Below are 9,127 nucleotides of genomic sequence, written 5' to 3' on the forward strand. Positions count from 1 at the left end.
AATGAAATTTTAATGTTTGCAAAAATAATTAATTTTAATCCATCAATAATAATTCGATATTTATTTGATTTATTGTATATGCTTTCTTTATACACGAATTTAACTTCTTTAAAATGGGTAAAAGAAAACAAGTAATTTCATAATTTCTTTTGCATGTACACATAATATTAACGTTGATTTTCAACAATCAATATTTCTTATTTCTAAAGACTCAATACACCTCACATTTTTCATCTTCTTTTTCTTTGCAAGTTGTAGTTTTCAATCAATTTGATTTTTATTTTTCTTAAATTTTAGAATTTATAAAAATAAATAAAAGTGAAATAATTTTACATGATCTTTTAATATTATTTAATTTTTATGTTAGAACTTAAAAATAATATTATTAAAATTTTCGTTCAAATATAATGAAAACAAAAAAAATTATGAAAAAATATTAATATAATTTTTTTAAAATAAAATTTATTTATAAATTAGTGATAAAAATGAAAATAATATAAATGTATTTATGGAAATTTTATATTCAATGCGATTTTTGTATCATTATTTAAATATTTTTGAATTGGCTCATAAAGAGATGAAAACAAATTAAAATGATGGGTGCAAAAATGTAAGGATCCGTTAGGTAGACATGAAATGGATTTCATAATGAAGCTACACGTGTCCTTTTTTAAAGTGACATAGCAAAACGTGTCAAATCGTTGCGCAATCGTGTAAAGATCCCTTGTTAGACATGGCACGCTTGTTTTGTTGCTCTTCCAACGTTTTGTTAAAACATGTTACGAGTTTAGTAACATTTTCAATAGGTTCATCAGTTACTTCTTTTTCTGATATGTTTAGCTTCATGGATTCCTTTCTTTATGTGGTAATGGTAATTGATTCTTTGATCGTGTTTTTATTGCGTTAATTGAATTCCATTTGTTACACTGAGAACATGAATTTCAGTTTTTATCATTTATCAGAGTAGAAATGTAAAATTCTATTTGTAGGCACGTGTGTTTCTTTAGCACAATGATACGGTTTTGGTATTGATATATGAGATCGATTCTTGAAGTGACATTAACTTAATTCTAATAAACATGAACGAGGGAGCAATTAATGAATGAGAAATACATATGATTAATTTTTGAATGGTTGTTATTGAGATCATGAACGTGTGTTTCTTGCACTGATGAATGTTGCGTTTGCGTTCTTTGGTTTGATCATGATCATTCACACCAATAGGACAAGCTTTCATACATGCCCATTGACCTGCACAAATTCTCAAGTGTTTGGAGAGAAGATGCTTGAAGAATGGCACCAGATCATTTCTCAAACTTTGAAGGAATATATAGAATTCTTCGCCCACCTACTCTTATATTTGCAGGGTGTTCTGTGCTTGTAGCTCTAGTTCTCTCCAGTCTTCTCATTTTTCAACATCTTCAATCTTATACCAATCCTGCAGTGAGTTGTTTTCCTCATAGCTATATAATCAGTCAAGTTGATTTTATTTTTTCGTTGGCCTTTTATATGCCATGACATGAGCTTTGTTCTATGATGCTTGTTCATTGAAAATTTATTTAATGAAGTTCGTATTTCAAAATGTATTTACTTATAATCATGATTTTTCATGACCAGACAGATATATAGTGCCTTCAATTATTACTTGTTGTTGTCTGAGAGAAATGGAGAAAATAACACATGTTGTGCACTTTCACACATTCAAGTTGCAACCTTTTAGCTTGAATGAAATCTTTAAGGAGTTAGTAACAACTTTGGCTAACCCGAAATTGGTTTGCATTCAGGAACAAAAGTGGATTGTTGCTGTTATTTCAACAGTCCCTGTCTATGCCACCGATTCTGTAAGTTTCTATTACTATGCGAAACACATTCTGACTTCTTTTCAGCATTGTTGGATTAGTGACGTAAAGAAACAAATACATCTAGTTTTGAATTGTTTTGAGGCTGCTTTAGGATACATGGTACTAAACTGATAGGCCTGTCCAGTTGTCCTCGAGTTTTTTCACCCCTTATGTATTACGGTAAGGGGATCATAGAATTAATCAAATTTGGATTTTAACCGAGCTCAATGGTGATGTGTGATCTATATACCATATTTCACCTAATGGAATAAGGCTATTGTTATTGTTATTTATTTATACTGTATGGGTATTCTTGGTCCTGCTTTTGCATCAACCATGTCTACATACCTCACTAGGCTATTTGATGAGTGTACTGCTTCAGCTTAATGCATTTAGGTTAATTAATTAAATGTAATGTTACTCTCTCTTGCACACATATTACCTTACATCACCTCTGATAAACCAACTAGCAATCCTGTTAAGCAAAAATACTAGTTTCATCATTCTATTAAAAAAAAAAAAACTAATACATCAATGATAAGGTCATTCATATAGGATGATTATTAAGATAGGTTGTAATTCATTATTACAATCCCGTAAGATCAATGGTAAGCTTGTTTTGTACAGCTCACTATAGCATGATTAGTTTGGTTAAACATGAGGCCCCTGATGAACCCTCCCATGAGAGTGTCGTAGAAGAACAGGAATAGGGGCAGTATATGAGATGATGTGAAAAGTTCTGTTTTACTCTAAAGTCCTATTAAACAAGACAGGTGAGGGAGTGGAATGGGAGATGAAGGTTTCCTTCTCAATTACATTTCAGCAGTGAAATTCTCTTGTAATCAGTGCTTTTTCTGAGTTTTCTTTATCAGATCTATAATTAATAATGTTCCTATCAGTATGACTTTTCTTCAAGGATTATGAATTTTCTTCACTCCAAAAGGGAGGATGGAAAGTCTAGGAGATCACTTACATTGAAAACTTTTAGTCTCATGGTTTACTCTATTCCTCTAAATCTATGAAATTTCCTGATAAATCACACTGGTGCATGTTCAACCCAAGTTACATCTCTCTTGTTAAATTATGTGGATAGAAGGATATTTCATTTTGCTGTCTTGATCAAAATTCTACATTTAATGTTACAAAGTAGTGACATCAACATAACTTAGCTTTTGTTTTCTCTCTCCCTGTCATTCCAGATTATTTCTTTGTGGTATCCAAGACTATCTCTAGCATGTGACATTTTAAGAAACTACTATGAAGCCTTTGCCCTGTATTCTTTTGGCAGATACCTGATTGCTTGTCTTGGTAAGCTACTTGCAGTAACTTCAATGTCTTGAGAAGATAGCTAGGGATGCTTTAATACCATGCACATCCAGTCTTCATCTCAGTTAGTCTTGGCTATTTGAGAAATCTAGGAATTAAATATTAAAGTTACGTATGTTATCTATGCAAGCTGTTATGAACATTGTGGTCTTCTGGAACTGGGGAAAAAAAGGTTTATAGAAACACTTCTTCTTTGCAAGTTAATAGCTTATACATGTGATCTTATATTGACTTCTATGAAAATCTATGGCCCCAGGCCCCTCCTAGAGTAAAAATGTTGGTGTGCGAGTCAGTGTGACTACACATGCACATGCTTAATATGTTAAATTTCTTTAACATTTTTTGGCTCAATTCTCGCTTTGCTTTAATGGGCACGTAGTCCTGTTTTAGAGCAGACTGCATATCATGATGCTAAATGTCAGAACTATGAATTTATTTCATTTTATTCTTCAAATGCCAACTGCTAGGTGGTGAAGCAAAGGTTATAGAATTACTTGAAGATCAATATGGAGAACACCTTAATAAACCATTGTTGGATGGTTTAGATGAGAATCGTGGCATAGAACATAGATCATTTTGCAACTTCTTTCGGCATCCAAGCAAGCTTGGAAAAGATCTTCTCACAATAGAAAAATTTGGCCTTGTTCAATATGTAAGTCATGGAAGTTTTCCTTAATATGGGTTCATTTTAGTTCTAAAGCGACTCTAATGTCACTCAGGTGAAGTGCAGATGATCCTGAAGACAGTTTGTGCATTATTAGCGATTATATTGGAACCGTTAGGTGTTTATGGTGATGGGGAATTCAAGTGGTACTACGGGTATGATTTTTATACCAAGGTGGAATCCAAGATTTTGTTTATCATTGTGTCTCACATCATTAGTGATATATCTCTTGTATGTTTTGACCATGTTTTTTTTATTCTCTATTAATTGTTTTCATTGATTAATAGTTGATAAAGGCATCCTCAACTTTTTTCAATAATAATCATGGTCTTCCACATTTTTCAGGTATCCATACATAGCAGTTGTATTGAACTTCAGCCAGATGTGGGCATTATACTGTCTTGTTCAGTTCTATAATGTTACCCACGAGAGCCTTCAACCAATAAAGCCACTTGCAAAGTTCATCAGCTTCAAGGCTATTGTGTTTGCTACTTGGTGGCAAGGTGTTGGTATCGCTGTATTGTGTACATTTGGAGTGATACCCAAGGAGGGAAAATTCCAAACTGCATTGCAAGATTTCTTAATTTGCATAGAGGTAGTTCCTCTTTATGCTATAGTCTTGTGTTCTTTTTCTTAACTGCCTTTAAGATATCTCATAAAAATTTTAAGAAGTTAAGTTTGACTGATAGAGTATATTTAGATATAAGTTAGAAACACTTTTGAAAGTTTTCTATCAAAAATAAAGAGTACTTTTTGGTAGAGAAACTCTCAAAAGCGTTTATAAACTTTTATCCGAACATGCTCATAGTTTCTATGTTTATCTAAAAGATGGGATAGTGATCCATTCTGTTAGCATCTTTAAACTGTGCATGATTTTCTGTTGGAATTCAAGAAGAATTAGAAGGCTTAAACTCATATATTTTATTCATACTTGTAACCTTTTAAATACATAATTGAAAGTTGATACAAATTCTGCTCATAAACATAAAATTAAATGACAAATATAAATACTCATAAAAGTGCAACAGCACCTATAATTCCTATAATTAAAAAATCATAACCGTAGAAATTCTAATAATGCTCCATTAATATGAAATAAACTCAAATAATAGATGCTGATTCAGATTCTCAACACTCCTCCTTGAATCAGTAGCTATTAACTCGAAATTTCCCTCTCAAGTTCTCAAACTTTCCTTTTAGAAGTGCCTTTGTGAAGATGTCTGCCAATTGATCTTTTGTTATTCAATCTAACTCTTCCTGTCTTTGAATACCATTTATTGGAATTTGTCATATCAAATACATCTTGCTTAAAAGTGTGACCAAATCTTTCATGCCAAACATTACTCTTATCAATTTTAGCAATAAAATCATGATCTTCAATCAAATCAAATTTCAAATAAAAACCGTTTTTGGTCATCTCAATCTTTGCAATCTCTAAACCATGTTCATCCATGATAAAACAATAATTCTCTTTAAAAGAGACTCCATAACCATTCCTTAGCATTTGTGGAACACTAAGAACATTTTGATCCAATTTTGGAATGTAGAGAACATCTTTAACAATTATCATACCTTTCTTGGTTGCAATAGAAATTATACCTTTTCCATTGGCTTGTACAATTTCACCATTTCCCATCTTGACTTTTGGCTTAATTGATTTGTCAATGGAAGTAAAAAATGATAAATATTTAGTCATGTGACTAGTGCAACCACTGTCAATGAGCCAAGTATTCAATTCATGTGAATTGAATTCTTGAGATGCCATAAATAAATACTCATCTTCATCATCATTTTTTTTCAACCACATTTGCCTGTTTTTCTAGTTGTTGTTCAGGCTGATTCTTCTTTAATCTGCAATACTTTTTACTATGACCATTTTTATTGCAAAAATTACAGTGAAAAAGTGGTTTATCTTTAAACCAACAATCTTCTTTAGAATGGTTGGTTCTTTGACAATGAAAACAAGGCAAAAAATTTCCTTTTCTCGAAGAACCTTCATCTTTTCCTTTGTTCTTATTGAAAGTTCGTGACTTTCCAAAATTCCTTCCATTGTGCTTTGCTCGAAAGGCACCTTCAACAGCTTCATCACTTCTAATGGAGACTCTTTGCTCTTGTGCGTGAAGTTTGTTGGTCAATTCAGTAATTGAGAGTTTGCAAATCACAAGACTCTTCAATTGCAGAAATCTTGGCTTCAAATCTTTCAGGCACCGAAACCATGATTTTCTCGACAACCTTTTGATCTATAAATGATGTTTCACCAAGAAGTCGCATTTGGTTCACAACATCCATTAATCTGCCAGAATAATCTTTGACAGATTCATTATCCTTCATCTTCATCAATTCAAATTCTCTCTTCAATGTGAGAAGTCTAACAGATTTGACTCTGCTACTGCCTTCAAATTCATCTTGAATCTTGTCCCACACCTGTTTAGGTGTTTCCAAATCCATGATTTTAGTAAAAATATGATCTGCAAGTCCTGCATGTAGACAAGTGTAGACAAGTGATGGCTTTATCTTTCTTCAGCTTCTCCTCCTCATAAGCTTTGATTTGTGCAATGGTTGGATTTTCTCTCAATGGTGGTGGATCAGCTTCAGAAATTACAACATTCCATAAACCTTGAGATCTTAAAACAAATTTCATCTTGACGGCCCAAATATGATAATTTTCACCATTAAACATTGGAATTGCAGGTGAATTGGTGGAAGTAGACATCCTTGCACCAAAAATTGTTAAACAATAAATTACTCAATTTTGTGTTTGCACTCAACCTCAATGTATTTAGCGATCAATAAACTTTTCCTCACAGCCCGTAAGAAGCAAGCTCTTGATACCACTTGTTGGAATTCAAGAAGAATTAGAAGGCTTAAACTCATATTTTATTCATACTTGTAACCTTTTAAATACATAATTGAAAGTTGATACAAATTCTGCTCATAAACATAAAATTAAATGACAAATATAAATACTCATAAAAGTGTAACAGCACCTATAATTCCTATAATTAAAAAATCATAATCGTAGGAATTCTGATAATGCTCCATTAATATGAAATAAACTCAAATAATAGATGCTGATTCAGATTCTCAACATTTTCCTCCATTTTCTGTGTGCTGGGAAAATGCGATATGATTGAATGGAAAAATCAAGCTTGATTTTTTCAATACATTTATTTTTGGGTGGATCAAGTAAACCACCTTTCTTTTGTAGACAGAAGTTTAACTTTTAGTCTCAAATTTTTGGTGCTTACTACACACAAATCCTTATTTCGTATAGATTTATTAGAGAATTTCTCAAAAATCCTTATAGACCCATATCCAAGCAGGATCTTAGGCATCTCATAATACCCCAGTCCCTATTAAAACCATCATCAAAACTCTTCTACTTTTCAGAAATTAGTCTTAAATGAACATGGCCTAGAATATTTTCAATTCCTTTTCATCCAAGACTACTTTCATGTCCTTTGTAATGCAGATGGCCATTGCAGCAGTTGCTCATGTGTTTGTATTTTCTGCAAAACCATATCATTTTCTTCCTTCTGCATATGAAAAAGTCACAAAGGAAACAACAGAAGCAGCCCTGGAGATAGATGAAGGGAAGAAGAAGAAGCCAGCTGTGGTTGAAGAGATAACTACTAAAGTTGAGGCTCCAAGAACTAGTGTCACAGAGAGCGTCCAGGATATTGTTGTTGAAGGTGGTCAACGAGTAAGTTCATTGCATAACAATAACATAAGTTTGAACTAATTATCATGGTTAACCCCTTCCTTCCTATCCGTCATGGGAATTATTAATTTTGTATATGAACAAAAACCAGGTTGTCAAGGATGTTGTACTGACAATAAATCAAGCAATAGGGCCTGTGGAAAAGGGAGTGACGAAAATTCAGCAAACCTTCCATCACAAATCGGTGGTTTCATCAGATGATGAAGAAAAATCAGATATTCAAGACGAGAAAGATGTCACAAAATCTTAGCGGTACAGGGAACAAAATTGCAATGGTGTACCTAACTATCTAACTAATGCTAGGACTTAGAGAATAGATGGAATAAATATCATTTTCGGGTACTTACCAAAAGGACAAAATGATATATATTTCCTTTTGTTTTGTTTATTTTTAAACAGTAAACGTCCTTTGGAAATTATGTGCCTATAAACCTATTCTTCACGCAAAATTAGCAGTGTATTGTAAAATGAGGGGGTAAATACTAAAAAGCATTGGTTCTGATTTCTGACACAGACACTGCTAATATAAATATAATATATATATATATATATATATATTTAGTTTCTCAAATTTGGGATATATTTTTTTTCTTTAAATTTAAAATTTTTGTTTTTATTTCTTATAATTTTAAAAAAAATATTGTTTTGTTTCTCAAGTTTAAAACTTTATCTCTAAAATATATAAATTATTATTTTAATTCATTTCAATTTGTCATTATTTGTTATGATATTGATGACTAAAATAATATTTTTAAAATTATATAGATTAAAAATATAAATTTTAAATTTGAGGTAGTAAAATAATATTTTTAGATAAAATGGGAACTTAAATAATGTTTTAAGATCTTTTGTTTCTTCCCTTCAATCTGCATGTTTAATTCTTTGCTTGGGAAGCATGGGAAAATTGATGAAGTTTTGATAAACACAATTCAATTTCTCTTCTTATCTATCTTATCTTAGTTCCATACTCAGTAATCCAATAATCAAGATTCAGAAAAAAGAAAAAAGAGGGATGAGAGAAAGAAGTGAATATGAAGGAAAATCAATTATTTTGCTCTGCCTAGGGAAAAAAAATACCCCTTCACACTACAAAATTAGTTTAGTATTAATTACAAAATAAATGTTTTTCTTAATCTATATACAAGGATATTTATAAATCTCTCGTTCTAATTTCTACATTGTCCAAGTTAACCAAACCCGTCAATTATTCTAACTACCGCCTCTTAAAATGAACCTTTAATATATTGGAACCTCTTGATTTATAGCAAAAGATGTCACGAGTCTTTCGGAGTTTATAAATAAATAAATTTTTTATTTTAATTTTATAATAGGGGTATTAGATAAATATTTAGTTAAGAATATATGTTTAAGTTAGGTCGGATGTACGTCTAAAATGTATTTTGACAAATCTCGTATACAAAACGTGTCGACTACATTATGCAGATGTATCCGTGCTTATCAAGAAATTTAAGAGATGTGATACTGTTATCGAAAATCTATGTGTATTGAAATTCATTCAGTTATTGGCCTAAAATTAATTATATGAAAAAATAAAAATAAGTTTGGATGAGGAAT

General features: G+C 31.5%; 1 protein-coding gene across 2 annotated transcripts; it reads left to right on the forward strand.

Moving 5' to 3' along the window:
- The first annotated feature begins 733 nt into the window (after positions 1-733).
- Positions 734-8,065, forward strand: LOC109804108 (organic solute transporter ostalpha protein (DUF300)). Of its 2 annotated transcripts, none has more exons than XM_083059997.1 (9): positions 734-865; positions 1,225-1,443; positions 1,785-1,841; positions 3,041-3,149; positions 3,635-3,819; positions 3,898-3,986; positions 4,177-4,426; positions 7,304-7,534; positions 7,644-8,065. In XM_083059997.1, exons 2-9 carry the CDS (start codon positions 1,294-1,296, stop codon positions 7,800-7,802), a joined length of 1,230 nt encoding a protein of 409 aa, XP_082916123.1. In that variant the 5' UTR covers positions 734-865; positions 1,225-1,293; the 3' UTR covers positions 7,803-8,065. The 2 variants fall into 2 exon arrangements, with proteins under 2 accessions (XP_082916123.1, XP_082916124.1); XM_083059998.1 differs by having other exon boundaries at positions 747-871.
- Positions 8,066-9,127: the final 1,062 nt, after the last annotated feature.

Source organism: Cajanus cajan, chromosome 1, assembly GCF_000230855.2.
Source record: "Cajanus cajan strain Asha chromosome 1, NIPB_CcT2T_4, whole genome shotgun sequence".
Lineage (NCBI taxonomy): Eukaryota > Viridiplantae > Streptophyta > Magnoliopsida > Fabales > Fabaceae > Cajanus > Cajanus cajan.